Source organism: Argopecten irradians, chromosome 12, assembly GCF_041381155.1.
Source record: "Argopecten irradians isolate NY chromosome 12, Ai_NY, whole genome shotgun sequence".
Taxonomy (NCBI): Eukaryota; Metazoa; Mollusca; class Bivalvia; order Pectinida; family Pectinidae; genus Argopecten; species Argopecten irradians.
Window position 1 is genome coordinate 20,818,494 of NC_091145.1, and position 16,543 is coordinate 20,835,036.

At 35.0% G+C, this 16,543-nt stretch overlaps 2 protein-coding genes across 2 annotated transcripts in view; one reads left to right on the forward strand and one right to left on the reverse strand.

The window, feature by feature from the left end:
- The window catches only part of LOC138336100 (regulator of nonsense transcripts 2-like), a 37,993-nt gene extending 29,557 nt beyond the window's left edge, over nucleotides 1–8,436 (reverse strand). Inside the window, 11 exon segments of the mRNA XM_069285400.1 lie at nucleotides 300–517; nucleotides 923–1,072; nucleotides 1,580–1,660; nucleotides 2,859–2,935; nucleotides 3,553–3,574; nucleotides 3,576–3,638; nucleotides 3,975–4,016; nucleotides 4,360–4,522; nucleotides 5,279–5,338; nucleotides 5,888–6,338; nucleotides 8,325–8,436. Coding sequence (XP_069141501.1) covers nucleotides 300–517; nucleotides 923–1,072; nucleotides 1,580–1,660; nucleotides 2,859–2,935; nucleotides 3,553–3,574; nucleotides 3,576–3,638; nucleotides 3,975–4,016; nucleotides 4,360–4,522; nucleotides 5,279–5,338; nucleotides 5,888–6,324 — 1,313 coding nt within the window. The 5' untranslated portion in view covers nucleotides 6,325–6,338; nucleotides 8,325–8,436.
- A 162-nt stretch (nucleotides 8,437–8,598) lies between these two features.
- Nucleotides 8,599–16,543, forward strand: part of LOC138336206 (protein MCM10 homolog) — a 34,167-nt gene continuing 26,222 nt past the window's right edge. The window contains exons 1-6 of the mRNA XM_069285580.1: nucleotides 8,599–8,642; nucleotides 14,025–14,073; nucleotides 14,525–14,638; nucleotides 15,077–15,184; nucleotides 15,502–15,606; nucleotides 16,102–16,413. Coding sequence (XP_069141681.1) covers nucleotides 14,067–14,073; nucleotides 14,525–14,638; nucleotides 15,077–15,184; nucleotides 15,502–15,606; nucleotides 16,102–16,413 — 646 coding nt within the window. The 5' untranslated portion in view covers nucleotides 8,599–8,642; nucleotides 14,025–14,066. The remainder of the gene's footprint in view (nucleotides 8,643–14,024; nucleotides 14,074–14,524; nucleotides 14,639–15,076; nucleotides 15,185–15,501; nucleotides 15,607–16,101; nucleotides 16,414–16,543) is intronic.

The following is a 16,543-nucleotide window of genomic DNA, read 5'->3' on the forward strand; positions in this document are numbered from 1 at the left end:
ATTAATGAATTTAACCTTTTTGATCTATTGGGTTTGAATGGAAGTCAAGGTAAACCTTTTTGACCCTTGTCACCTTAGATGAAGGTCAAGGTAAGCCTTTTTGACCCTTGTCACCTTAGATGAAGGTCAAGGTAAGCCTTTTTGACCCTTGTCACCTTAGCTGAAGGTCAAGGTAAGCCTTTGACTCAAATGAAGGTCAAGCTGAAGAAAAACCTTTTTGACCTCCATAACCTAAGTAAGATGATGGTCAAGATAAGCTTTTTGACCCCTGTGACCTTAGATGAAGGTGAGGAACTAACCTGTACTTCCTGGAGATGAGCCCCATGTAGTCATCCCCACAGTGTTTGCAGAAGCTGGACAGGATGGCCAAATTATTGTGTTCCTCATGGTCATTATTGACCAGCTGTTCAAGCTGTTTCCCCACCACAACCAAACCCTCCTTCTTAGAGAACAGTCCCACCGACACCAACTCAGCAAAGAATCGAAGGTCCACTCGATATTTACTTGGATTACTGATCTGTTAACATTAGAATGTTCACAATTATTGTACATAGAAGAAAATGATAACAAAGGCAAAATATATACTTAAATACAGGTTGTAAATTTTATAAAAAAATAATACTCAATTGCTATTAAAACAACAACAATGGTTTGGTTATGTTTGTAAGTCCTATAGTTGTAAAGCCAGCATGGGTTTTTTCATAATAAGGATGACAGGTGTAGGAGGCGGAGGAAAGCTGAACTTCCCAGACAAGAACCATTAACTTATGGCAATATGTTGAAACATCATAACCACACTACGACTAAGTGATTTTTCATGCATTTGGGTATAACTAATTTATGACATTTCTTAAAATATGACTATAAATTTTGTATAAATGTCATGATATATATAATGTCTATATGATTGTTCTCCTCATACCTTTTCATCTTTCTTCCCAAGAAGAAACTTCTGTATGTTTTCCAGTAGTGCAGCAGGAAATTCCTGGTACCTCTGGAACATGATGCTACTGATGTGAACTGCACATGGAATATCTGACATCTTCAATTTAGCTTCTGTGATGGATGCAGCCTGATAAGAAAAAAAGACATTTACTTACAATGTAATACTGTACAGTATATATGGAGTGCAGAAGATTATACTTAAGCTTATAATCAAAATATGAAAGGGGTCTAACTTCCTTTTTCAGCATGTTGGAAGTTAAATACAATACAATTAGTTTTTTTTTTTTGGTTTGTTTATTTTTACGTCCTATTAACAGCCAGGGTCATGTAAGGACGTGCCAGGTTTGTTGGTGGAGGAAAGCCGGAGTATCCGGAGAAAAACCACCGACCAGCGGTCAGTACCTGGCAACTGCCCCACATGGGATTCGAACCCGCATCCCAGAGGTGGAGGGCTTGTGGTAATATGTCGGGACATCTTAACCACTCGGCCACCGCGGCCCCCACAATACAATTAGCCTTTCTCAGACATCTTATGGTATTAAAGTTATAATATCTCAAATCCATTAAGAGATTCCCAAGTAAACTTAACAATATATAAATTTTAAAGTCCAAAATAGGAATACTTTTTACTTACCACTTCACCAACATATTTTGTTAGGTTAAGACCGTTGAACTCTCTTGTCAACATCTCTTTTTGGGATTCTGTCAGATTTTTCTGAAATGAATATTACAAAATACTTCTTAGCAAAAATTGAAATAATTGAAAACCATTATCTGTAATGATTTTTGCTATACCACATAGCTGGGTCAATCTTTTCCCAGTTTTTAATAAAATGATGAGGCAAAAATTTTACCGGTTTAAAATACTTCAGATCTATCTTTCATATGGTTCAACAATTCCTCAAAACATTGCAAACATTGCAAATGTACCATGAAAATGCCAAAACATGATATCCATGAAAGTTACCTGCTAAGTGGTATATCATGCAGCTTTATTCTGATTTGACAGATAGCCTTATTAATACCATACACCAACCATATAGTACATAAATTAACTAATACTTATGATTTTGTAATACAATCTAATCTTAAGTATCAACACCTTTGCAAAGTTACTAAAACCTTTCTTTTTTCTTCAGCAAAAAAGATATGTTTTTAGCAGAATACTCTTTAATAGTGCCCAACAAAGTCACTTTTTTGTCCTTTAAAAATTATTAAAATATGAGTGATATCTACAATAGTATATAGGGCAAAATTTGAAATGCTTTTAATTGCTAAAAGTAAACTAAGAAAAAAATAAAAGAGCATAATATTTTCATACTCTTCCCCATATATCCCTCCCTATTCCTCAAGGCCATAACCAGGCCATTATTTTTTCAGTGTTACAACACAAATGTTTAGGCATTTAAATTCCATCTTGAATCATGTAGATTTGATAGCTCAGGTATTTAGAATAAAAAAATGAAATTAGAAATTTATTTTCTTTCTTAAACAAAAATAAAATGGGTCAGCAAAAAATGCTAAAATGATTATTTTTATTTTTGCAATTACTGTCTACCATTAGCAGAATGCCCAAAATGCTATCTATAGAGTGAGCACAGTCAGCATGTCGACTACCAAGTCTTTGGTATGGTTAATTCCCTTGAAATTATAACAGCTAAGAGTATGTCTCAAAATGTTCCAATTTTGAGGTGACCCGAAACAGGAAGTTGTTACATCTTTTACAAGAGCATATCGTAGAGCATCCTAGTGGAGCATAATTACAACTTTAATTTTAATTAGATTGGTTGTAATAGAATAGTGACTCCGTCTATTTAAGTTTGTTTAAGTAACTGCTGAGTATACTCAGTGTTCAGTGAGATTTACTTTCAAATTATTGCTTGGGAATTACAACTGCCTGTATCTTTACTTACCAATTTCTTGACAAAAGCAGTGTTTTTCTTCAAGTTGGAATCAAGCTTTGTGAAAAACCTCTCATCTGGTCTTTGGTCTATCAAAAAAATAACTAAATTAAGACTTTTAAAAGATATAAAGAATTTTCAGTCTTTTATTTAAACTGTTTATACTTAAGCAACACTTGCACTATCATTTAAGTTGAACCTTGTTAAATAGCCCAAAGTTTGTACACTTTGAGATTATATCTGAATTCCAGGAATTCAGAAGAATTCTAGATATTAAAACTACAACTGCCTGTCAACATGATTTTACTTCTCAATCCACACTTTCCAATCAGTGAAAGGGACTAATTCACGTTCCATATGATACTTAATAATGTTTGTTAGGGACTATTGTTTCTATTGATGATGTGTTTCTATTGATGATGGAATAACAACGCACAAACATGATATCCTGCCATAATTTCATTACAGTGGGAAGATTACGAAGAGTTACTTTGCATCATCACAGGAGATACTAGTACTACATAATGTAATGGGGTACGCATCGCATGGAACATGACTTATTCCCATTTTTTTTTCAAAAAAATATTTCAAGTTAAAAACTAATGTTTAGGATCGAAAAATATTTACCATTCAAATCGATTTGAAAGTTTAGTGAAGCTATTACAATTGTTGTAAAAGTTATGTGACGTTTTCAATAACAACAAACCTGCTGCTGCCAGATTCTTTTCCCCTCAGAAGTTTTTTACTCTCTGTCCTTTCTCTACATTCTGCTATGTAGTCCTGGATACATTTCTACAAGGAAGATTTCAAATCCAGAAATACACAGAAACTCAAAACTTTGTTTATCTTATAAAGCAATAACAAAACAGCTATTTGATATTCATTTTGAAACCATAATATATCAGTAGGTGGGTAACTGCCCCACTTCGGATTTGAATTCGCGACCCAGAGTGTGGATGGCTTGTGGTAAATGTCGAGACATCTTAACCACATCGGCCAACGCAGCCCATTTGGTTTAATCAAAATGTTAGCTTTAAATAATTATTTTACTTAACAAAACATTGCACATACACTGTATCATTCTGATCTTGTCTTATTATAGTAACAAAATATTAATGTTAAACTTACCATTTCCTCTTCTTTTTGTCGTTGGGCTTCTTCTTCTTTTCTCTGCAGTAAATAAATAAGACCATAAATGTTTCAACTATATGTACGTATGTGTGCCTTATAAATTATTATGCATGACTTCAATGCATCGAAACAGAATAGGCCATGGAAACTTAATCATAATAATTCTAGTGAGTAGGATAGATGGAAATGCCAGATCCATGAAAATTTCATAGGTACATTTTGTATTTGTATAGAGAAAACAAACAAAATGAGAATGTAGTCATTTAAAATTCCTCCAATTATTTTAAACTGTAAACTAAAATTGAAATATGAATCATTAAAAAATTAGCTTATATTTTACAAAATCCCATAAATTCACAATTTGATTATCAAATGCTTTTACTTTTTCTTCCTCTTCTTTCTTTCTGATCTCTTCCAGTCTGATTCTTTCCTCTTCTTCTTCTTTCTTTCTTTTTTCTTCTTCCTCTTTCTGCCACTGAGCCTCTAGATCTGCTGCTGAGCTCATATGAGCAGCCTTAGAATCCTTTGAAGAAGACTTCTTTTGGCTGCATGATGAAAAGATGAGATACTAATATATCTAAAATCCATAAAGCAAGTAGCATTTCAATGAAATAATTAATTTTGTGGAGTTCCATTTTTAATGGAAATTTTATCACTACGATCTCTAATGATCAGAAGTCAAATCAGTATCAGCTAATGATAAAGAACAGAAACTTCATTATATTCAGGTAGTGAATTTATATTATAATCATTTAATGATATGCAGGTTTTAATGTGTAGGGAATTAGCATAAGCTTAAGCCTGGCTTAAAACACAGTTAGAAGGGGAGTTGTGATAGAACTGAAAAGTAACTGTTTTTTTTCTTTTCTTTTTGCAGGGTTGGTATTTCTGCAGTTTCACCCCCAGTGTTTTTCCTGGGTATTTTGGGAAATTGCCACCTGGTGAAAATTGGGAATTTTTGTGCGATAAAAGTAGGAAATTGGGAAAATTTTTAACTGTGTTTATGGAAATTTTGGAAAAGGTAGAAATAAACAATTATCCTTCTCTAAGAAACAAGTATAAGAATGTATGCTAAAATACAATGTTCAGACTTGGGATTTCCAGATTTTTTTGGTTTCGTCACACAAAATACGCTTCAACTCACTGATTTGGGAAATTTAGACATAGATTTGGGAAAGGTGACCTAAACACTACACAACCTTAAACTTTGATTATTTTTATAGAATAAACATATAACTATATTACAAATAGATATAATTATGACCAAAACTCATGGCATCTTAAATCAGAACCGAATTTACCTGTCCCTTCCGTCTCCCTTCTCCCCTCTGTCTTCTCTTCTGTCCCTTACATCTGATTTCCTATAATTAATATCATAACAATTTCACCACTGAATATGAAATATTACACACATATTAATATCAACATTCTTATTGAATTCAAACTCTTAAGGTGTAAATGTTAACTGGATCTGAACTAATTAGCCACTAGCTTACTGAGCTCTGCACGTGGAACAGCTAGAACATTTTGGTGCAGTTTTGGAATGATTAATTTACACATACACTGCATTAAATAAAAAAAAAGAAAGAAACAAAAACTTTTTCTTTAATAATTGGATTAATTATCTCCCCTTGATTTAATGCTAAATTCGCGACATGTATTTCGACTGGAAAATGTTGTTCATGCATTTTCTCCCCCATGAAAATCTTGAAAAGTCGGCAAGTATGGGAATCAAAAGCTTTCATAGAACTTTTTTTCATGGGCGTATATATGCCATCAATATTCTAAATCTAATGTCAACTGGCCATGGTGGGACAATTGATTTATACAAAGTTTTATCTTAAAATTTAAGACATATAGCCTTTATACTCCATAAAATGAAATGCAAACTGCATGTGATATATAATTACCTTGGTGTTTGTTCTCTATCCCTGTTTGAACCTCCAGATGAGCCCCTGCCACTCCCTCGGGAGCTATTGCCTCCCTTTTCCCTTCCATCTCCTCCTCCCTTATTTCCACTTCTTCCTCCTCGGCCACCACCATCACGGTCTGTCCCTCTATCGGATCCACGATCACTGGTTCGGTAGCCACTGCGATCATACTGAGAATTGTTTCTATTTCTATTTGTCTCCCTGTCGTGACCGCTGGACCCTGACTTCCTGCTGTCATTCTTGCCTCCCTTATTTGGGGTTCCTCCAGATGTACTAGACTTTGCACCTTTGGCCGTCACTCGATCATCATATACCTTGTTGCTACCTCTGCCTTCATTGCTCTGCTTAGCTCTAGCACCCGAGGAGTGTTTAGAGCCATTCTCTTCCTTCTTCTCAGTGACCTCCTTTTCACTCATTGTAAATTATAATCCTTAAAAGAAACAATGTAAAGAATACTTAAAAATACAGAAAATTAAAAGCTTAAAGAATTGGTTTTGGATGAGTATATAATTTACAAATAATTACCAATTCTATAATGATCTTTTATAAATGTAATTATCTGGATGCAGAGTTTTGAAAGTGTAAATATGTTACATATTTTTTTGTTTTTAATTTGTGATAAAATTACTTTTGGTTAACAGAAATATGAATTGTATAAGTTTTAAGTTTACATATACATGTATTTATATCTCATATATAGTGTTTCTGGTGAACTTTTACAATTTTTTCATGAAAGACTTCATTGTATCAGTACATGTGTACCTCCATGCAGCCAAATGTATTTGGGGATAGCTCCACAAAGTGTCTGAAAAGGTTATCGTACATTTGATTAAAGTTGTATGGTCTTTGACTTGCTGTATTTTTAGCATAGAGAAAGTGTTTAAAGTGTTCTACATATTTTTCTCTGCCACTCCAAGTTTTAAACTTTTGATATTTACTGACTTTTGTAAAGTTTGTTTTCGCAAAGTTGCTAAACAATTTAGTATTTTCAACGTGTACACATTAGAAATCAAACTCCGAACTCGTCCCATAGCTTCCGATCTGTACAATTATTGCCAATATTGGCCACGTGAGACGACTCTGAATGGTCTGATCCATACGGGTATTGCTGCTGTCAGTCATGTGATGCAACTTGGTTTTCCAATATTACCCGAAAGTTTTAAACATGGCTTTGACAGTGATGGTTCTTTCAAAACCGACATAAGGTTTGAGGTACGAACGTACCAGTCCAGTAAATTGAATTTCAATGTTCTAGTTACATTTCATTTTCTCCTGCAACCAGCATTGTTGTTGTCAGAATACACTTACCACATATACATATTTGGCTGTATTCAGCACCAATAGAAACGGTTATATACTTTTTCCATGTGCGCCAATTCCATCGACATCCTATTGGTTAATCCATTGTTTAGAAGTCGGACATGTTTGTTAAACATTGTGATACAAATATGTTAATAAATGTATCTCTGCTAAATATAAAAACCATTATGTATTTTCGTAATGTTGCAGGATAAAAAGAATACATGGTCAGTGACTTACAATATAAGCCGTATTTTGGCTCAGGACAGAATGACAAAAGTGGCTCACCAGAGGCTCGCCATTCGTCTTTCTCAACCCTCGCCAAAATACAATGTATGTTTTAAGACAATGACCATGTATTATCTACTGGGACCCAACCAATATTCGTGACAGAACAGTAATGGTGATTGTGTGCATATGCTACTGTGCATCCAAATTTCCGAATGTCTGAATTAAGTTACTTTATGATGGTGTTGTTTTGTTATGTGGAAATAGTGTTTTATGAGATACAACACATTTTTTTCCCAAAATCACGACTACTGTTCCATTATGACTACTGGTAGGGTCCCAGTTATATATGTTAGATTATATCTATAATCAATTATTTTAATTGAATAGGCCTACCGATAATTGTATTTTATTTTTTTTTTACTTTACTTGTCTTCAGTTGATTTCATGTTAGACAGACAAATGTACACCTATGGAGTAATTACATGTATATATAAAATGTAATATGTTAGTAGTTGTTGGTCTGGGTACAAAAGGAAGTAGGCCTTGGTACGGCCTAAATATAAAATGAAACAGCTGAAACATAAAAGTGACCACAACCTCTGCCAAGGTAATAATGCACTTGTCGTTTCAAAACTTTAAAACAATTTAGAAACGGTTCCAACGTACTATAACTCCTGACTGAAAGGTAATCTAATTATTGTCAACAACGCTAATGGCCTGTGTCGGTTTTTGAAATGATAGGCCTAACTGTGCTAAACTGGTAAATTTCAAGTCGGTTTCAAATCTTGGACTTGGTTGCTAAACCGGTATTATTTTAAACGATTGTCCAGAAAAATACAAACATACTTTCCCATTTTGAAATATTACTGGAAGACTGACATTTTACCTCACATTATGGATGTTTTATCCAGACATCAAATAAAACACGAGGGTGAAATTTCTCTCGTTTGTTTACAAATTTCAGCAAATATGGCGTCTGCATAAAATCCACATTGAATAGCCACTGTTTCGTAAAACGTCAGGATTATTTCAAGAACATAGATTATTTCAATTATTTTTCCAATCAGTTTTTAAAACGCAATATAATCAATGAAGTTATAAAAACTAGTTATCATTATTTTGTTCTTATTTTTTGAGAAAATACGAAAATAAGGAATCAATCAAGATTGGCGCCAAGAACGAATGTCAATAACATCAGAAGCTGGTGAGAATGATTATCTTGTAGTTGATGTATTATCGCTAAAATCTACTTACTTACTTTATTCTGTTTCATTTTTGTCGATCTATGTGTAATCAGTATGAAACTTAACGATACACAATCACCAAGACCGCCCAGTCTTTAATCTCACTGTCCATCATCCTCGATATTCCAGGGGTTCCGATTACTTACGATCTCTACACCCCTGGACTATCTCATAGTAAAACTGGAGGCAACAGAATAGAACAGGTAAGTTAGTCATTTGATGTACATCAAAAGAACCGTATAACGGTACACTGTGGTTGACTGTGTGGCTTTGATGTTAGGCGTCGCTCTCTCTGTAGTCTTCAAAGGAAATCTTTGCTGGCCTGTGATTGGTCAAATGTTTTCAGCTGAGCTGCCTTCAATTTCACTATGAGATAGTCCAGGGGTGTAGAGATCGTAAGTGATCGGAACCCCTGGAGTATCGAGGATGACTGTCCATAAGAAGACACTGAGATGGACAGAAACTTTCTAAAAAGAATACACGTCAACCCAGATGTAGGCCTAATTTAGTTACGCTTATACATTGTTAAAGGCAATCTGTTTTAGTCATTTGGGCTAAATTATTATTGTAAATAACTGCACAACAAGATCATTTATTAAGTCTGACAGTTTTGGAGACTTGATTATTATTAGGCTAACACTGGCTACATGTGTATCTGGAAAGGAGAAAATGTAGCGCCTGTCCGGGATTCGAACCAGGAGCTGGGACTTCCGAACACCACCTGGATGCTCTACCGCTGAGCTACATATATGTACATGTACCCATGATCGACCTACACTACCCGATAGGGATGGGTATCGCGAAAAATTTTGTATCGCGATATATCACGATACATCATAAGTGTATTATGATACATATCATGATATTTTGGTATTATTTTTGTATAATAAGAATTGCATGTTTTTTTTCTGTCAATCACCTAAAAAGAGTATGAAATAAATGTTTTGTCAATATATCACTTTTATTCTTGTTTTTATCTATAAAATGCGAGATAATGTCTGTGTTACTTCCGCTCGATGTTTTGCAAACACTTAACGTTACTACTGGACGGGACTCAGTAGCTGGGTGATGGCGACGCAAGTGAGTCGTCAGGTTCCTTGTTCCGCCACTACATTTAACGATTGCCGTACACAATCGACATCCAGCGATGCTTTCCTCGTTATTTCTTTCCCCTTTACGTACTGTAAGGCCAAAATGCTGCCATACAACCGCCTTTGCTTCGGATTTTTTACGAGGTTATCATTCGTGCCTATGAAGGCCGCCATTTTGAAACGTTACTAAGCACAAGATCAATCATAATCTACGTATGATAACATCACAAAAATCCATCTTAACCTGTACATTTGTCTGAAATGTTGTTTTAGTTTTAATTTTTATACAAATTCTCATTTTAAAAATATTTCCCGTCAAAAACGAAATTTTCACTGAAATATACGGGAAATCCCCGAATGATTCCGAGTGAACCGATACGACTAAATCGTACCGCGATACGTATCATTTTCAAAATGAACCTGGATATATCGGTATACCGATAATACCGCACACCACTACTACCCGAAGGGTGATTCGGGACTAAACCCCGCCGCGAGCGACGAGCGACAATCGAGCGAACTGCTCGGAACTCGCTGCGGATCCGCACACGCGAGATCGCTCCCGCGGCGGTCCCGCTCCGCAAGCGATTCAATGCTCACTCCAGCAGCGATCCCGCTGGCAGCGAGATCATCCGCTCCGGTAGCGATCCCGCTCTGGCAGCGAGATCATCCGCTCCGGCAGCGATCCCGCTCCGACAGCGATATGATCTGCTTCGGTAGCGATATGATACACTTCGGCATCGATTTGTCACCAAGCGATCCGTTGGTAGATATTGTCATCGTTTCAGCTTTGACAAACATGCCGCGATGATTACTTAGCATATGACACAATCTAAAACTAAAGGGAAGAGTATAGTTAGCTAACGAACTTACCTTCTTTAACTTGCTCATCGGAAACTATGAAGAAATTGTTTTAAAATAGAATGATGTGTTAACACGTGCTTTGTGAATCAATCCTATTCAGTATTTAATAAAATATACTATTGATAATATATACAGTATATGTCCATGTGTTGTCTTTCCAAAATTTGACACTAATTCAAGATTTGATATATAATGAGCTATTATTAGAATGTGTCGTATAGTTTCGTCGTTTTTATAAAAATACCCCTGTATTAGGGCCATTATATCATTTTATTTATCTTGTACGTACAACTTATTATATATATTATACGTACAAGAAAGTACATGTATCATGAACGTACAACTCAGTATCTATGGCTTTTACGTACAAGATAACACCTTATACGTATAAGATAAATAAAATGACATAGTGGCCCTAATACGCCGCCGTGGGCTTTAGATGATACGTATATTTTAAATTTAAAAGCATGTTTTCGTGATTTACTGAAATAGTCCTTTCCTATCATTATAATACCATCAACATATTGGTGATGACTTACCTATATCTACACCGTAGACAATTCAAACAAATTTGAAAAATAATCAATCCAATCTGGTTTGTAATGAAGCTGTAATAAAATCTTTTGAATGTTTAAATTTTATGTATGTTCAGAAACTTCTACACATTATATATTCAAAGGCCTGTTGAACTCAGTTTCTGTCAGCTGTCAAACTAATGTCGAAACTTCTATTCTTCTGACCATAAACATATATCGACATTCTCAAAATGGTTTATTTATTCTAACACTGAAACACGATCGTAAGAGGTTTGGAACAATGTGATACTTGCGTCTATAGGAGAACTGTTGGTAATTATACGACAAAAGAGGGTAAGAGCTTCTGAGAAACTTTGAAATTATATCGCTGAAAATATCATCAGTTAAAACTAATGACGCAATATCAATTAACTATGCGATATTGTGTATACGTCATGTACATAAATGTATATCTAGATAATAATGTCGGTCACAATGTCTTCCTTTCCCGATGATTTCAATATAACTGCATTCGAAATATATATTTCTGGTTCAATCCTATATACCCGTGACTTCCGTTAGAGATAGACTAATGAAAATAGAAATTTTGTTTATGATTTAGACCTCGTAAGCCAGACAGAAGTAACCAAATGATGTCAACGAGGTCAGTTTATTAATTCTGATCATGGAATCACTGCTTATTTGTATTTGTGTCATTATAAAGGTATAAAAAGCAAGACCATCAGCGTGTGAATGTCATTATGAAACATGTATTCATCTGCTAAATTTTGGGACAAAATTGTTAAAGGGTTAAAATCAAGATGCAGATATATAGTTGTGCATAGATCTATTTAGTTTTATTAGAAAATATAAAGGGTACCAAGTAGTACACATGATTATTGATCATTGAATAATAACGTTTGGAATCAATGTCAGATTTAAGACTATTTATATATGTTTTCCGAGTATTTTAATCTGCTATATATTTGAAAATTATAGCTTGTTTTTAAAAATGTCATTATCAACTTGGACATGTGTAATCAAAACAACATAATCCTTGATCCCGGTATACGGTTGGCAATGCAACTATACAAAGTACATAAAAGTCTCCGCGATAACTTCACGTTGTTAAATTACACTTACGTAATTGAAACGTACATGGTATGATGTAAGAGTAAAGGCTCTTTCATTCTTCCGGAATCGTTAATTTTGTATAATAGATAATATGATTTCCCGATATTTCACTCTGTACTTGTATATGTCTGTTCCAAATAAATGTCACAATGACCTTATTCAACTTCAAGATACTACAAAAGGAATTTGTACTTACCATGAACAGTCAGCGTAATTCTAACATCTTCCAGTAAACAATTCATTTATGTGCACATATAGTCTTGTTGTCGATTCTTTTCCATTTTGTTAAAATAGATTATGAATATGAAAAAAGAAAATGATATACATTGTATAAGACTTACCATGCCATGACTTTTCGAAACTGCTTAAATGTCGTACTAGTAACTGTTCCTGCTCCGAGACAGATATGATCGGCGGGCGAATCCGCTCTGAGGGCGAGCGGTCTCGCTCCATAAGCAGGCGAATTCGCTCTAGGAACGAGCAGCCGAACTCGCTCTACGAGCGAGCGAACCCGCTCGTAGAGCGGGGAGGACAGTGGGCGGATCCGCTCTGTGAGCGATGGATCATCCTCCCGTCCTTCCGGGATCCCGCTCCAACCTCGCCGCGATCCCGCTCAAATTCCAAGTGAAAGCTCCAGCGATTTTTCGCCCGCGGAGCTATTTACTCCCAAATCACCCTTCGGGTACTGTAGTCTAAATCCGCCACACACCTCCATTCCCTTAGCCTTCAAAGGCACACGAGATCCTTATACCAACACCATGGGTATTTTAGTTGGGTGCCAATTTTGTAACAGGAGAGGAGAAAATGTAGCAGCCAGACCAGGACAACCTAAGACCTCTATACACTACTCAGATGCTCTATTTTGGAAAGAGGACCCTAAGCAAAAATTGGCAATATATATCACCAGTGTTTTTCAAAATAGGGAAATGTATAACTTTAATAATTTGTTCAATTTTGAAAAGTTCTGGAAAAAAACATGATCTTTGCGAAATATGCCATCAACTTTTACAAGATATTAATATTATTGTTGTAGCTTAATTAATTTTCACATTATTTGGGGGTTTTAACTTAATTTTACAATTATTGGGACTGCATTGACTGAATTTTGGAAAATACAGTGCTGTTTTTCAATTTGGAATGCGTCCATGTACAGGACCCTACAAAGGCCTGGCAAAAACCCTGACCGCTGAGCTACCTGGTCACTGATGATTGACCCAGTCCAATCCTGCCACACATGTAACCATGCAGAAACATATAATCTCTATTTTATATTTCTGATGTAACCCCTCCTGTATATGTAGCTGTATGGTAATAATCCACTGTATAAATAAGCCTTAGCTTAGTAGACATTTGGTTTAATTTTAAAGTAAGCCTGCAGAAATTTTGCTTCAATATTATAGCCATGCATTCACCTCTGGGTTGCAATTGCTACATGTAAAGTGTACATATGGAAATCAATATGGGGGTTTCAAGATCCCAAAATGACATGGGTAAAGAACAAAATACCATTGATTAGTCCCACCAACTGGTGATTATGATGTAATCATTTAACATGATTTTTTTGACGTCATAATCACCGGAAGGTTGCTAGACTATAATTGAAGGTAAATTGTATGTACTTTACCCATGACTTTTGGGATCTCGAAAGCCCCATATTTGTTGCTAATGCCAGTTGACTGTACTATGGCTTTCACAATGACTCACCATCTTCTTTTGTTTAATTTATACCTGACTACAGGCAGTACCAGAGGAAAAAGGTATCATTAACTACAAACAAGATATGGCAGGTGTGTATGCAATGTAATGTCTTTGTCAATATTGAACAAGTTTTATTATTTTACTCAAATGTGTTTACTTTTTAGGAAGATGAAGTCTATATGAAATATCATTATCATACCATTCATATACCACAGGAATGTGTAACAAAAAAGTCAATATCATCATTTCAATTTCAACAAATTTTATTGACATATTATTTACAGTCAAGAGGATTAGACAACAGGCAATTTATCACCTGGTTAATTATTGGCTATGCAATATGTAAAATGATGTTAGCAGTTATAGATTTTTTTTAATCGCGGTGATTCAAATATATGTATATATATATTGGGTGTATGCACAAAAAATGTTGTACATGGCAAGGCGAAGCTGTGCCAAACAGCCTTTTTTTGCCTTGTCTACTAATGATAATGCAAATATTTTTCTTTGCATATGACCTATCACTGTTTTACTTTCTAGATGAAGAGGATGATTTAGCTATTGAGACATTAGCAGCTTTGCTTGAGGATGCTTCTGATGATGAGGAGATTCAAGAGGAGACAAAACAAACAGATAAACCTGGCCAAGATGGAGGTATATTAGAGACAAACTTTTGAGGCCCAATTACATATACTATTACTAGACACATATAAGAGAAATAGACAGGAAGATTTTGTATACAGCCTACAGCCTAGCTAGGTGTTCTTCCTTATCATTTACACATATAGGATATGTAATAAAAAAAATCAGTAATTTTAAATTTATACTTCATTGAAGCATAAAGAGCATATTGCTGGTATTTCAAATATTGGCTATCTGATGATCATATCTTCATGAAATAGAGGATCTTACATGAATGGCTATGAAATTTATTAAACAAGTTCAATAATTTGATATTTATGACATGGCTGTACACGTATACGTATGACATATCTGAACATGCCAGTTAATATATAAGTATTTTTAAGACTCTTTTAAAGCTTTCTGAACTGAAAAAAACTTATCTGTTATCTGTTTTTTCATTCTCAATAGATTCTGATGATTACTGTGATGAAGCTACTGCAGCAGCTTTCCTGGCAGATTCTGAGTCCGACATGGATGACGACAGTCAAGGGAGTGAGTTACCCTCCTCTACTAAAGGTTAGCTGTTATAGAGAGAGAGTGGGGGGGGGTGGTAATCTGAGCTATACTATTAGTGTATCTGCCTGACCCCAGCACTTGATAACAAATCAATTCTTCCACAATTGTCGTTTGGGTTCCTTTCTGTCACTTAAATCTGTTGAATGAACTGCATGAAAAGTCTCCTTGAGTGCAGCCTGGATTCCAGGGATAGTGTTGTACAATGTACTTGCAAAACTACAGAATGTTTTTCTTAATATTTAACACACAAAAAAATGCAGACTTTTCTTTCTTTTTTTTAGTAATGATTGATGTTAATATAACTTTTTTTGTTTTAGAGAAGCTTCAATCACCCAAAGATTCCGAGAAGAGTACACAAGAAAATGTTACAACAAATCAAACTTCACCAGTCCAGTCAGCTGAGACTATAGATAACTTACAGAGTAAGATAAACTTCAGTCCTGGGAGGAGAGGACAGAAAATTCTGTTTTATTAGTCAACAAAAACAGTATTCAATCCATATTTCGTCAAGAGTGACTTAAAAATTCAGAAAATAGAGAGGTGATAAATAGGACCAGAATAAGATCTTTCATGATATTGTACTATTATACGATTCATTTTTCGATCTGCATTTGATGATTTTTTTTTAAATCTTACTGTAAGTGAGTTTGAGGGGAAGTGACAATTACAGGGATATGGACATTTATTGAGACAAATACTATATAATGCAATTGGACTTCAATAAGCAAAATAAAAAAAAATTCACAACCATGATGTATAAGAGTGATAATAAATTGTCATTGCCACCTCGAGTAGTGGAAGATTCTATTAACAAAACTAACACCTAGTCATCTGGTTGAGTTAAGTTTTGGAGATAATTGTATCATCGTGTGTCCTCCTAACTTACCGCTTGATTTTAAAGGAATCCTTTTTTCCAGATCAAATTTTAATGATGCAGAAACAGATGGAACAGATGCAGAATCTGTTACTTCAACAGTCACAGAGTAGTCAAGGGGAAGTAACTCCTAAGGCTGTAAGTCTGCAGCCAAAGTCTACTCCATCTAGCAGTGCGTCAAAAAAGTTATCTCCTAAAATTCATTCTGGAACAAAACCGGGTGTTAAGGAATCCAAGTCGGTTTCTCAGAACAATTTACCAAGGACATCACCTAAATCACTACCTCAACACAGACCTGGCAGAATAACTTCATCTTCAGAGAGTATACGCAAAGACAAGCAAAAGATAAAGCAAGGTACGTTATTTTTTTTTTTTTTTTATTTTTTTTTGCACTCAGGACAAAAGTCATTCTCTATGCATATATGGTCCCGAGTATATCTTTTATATATCTTTCACAATAACAAGTCTCATTGTTTCTAACAGTA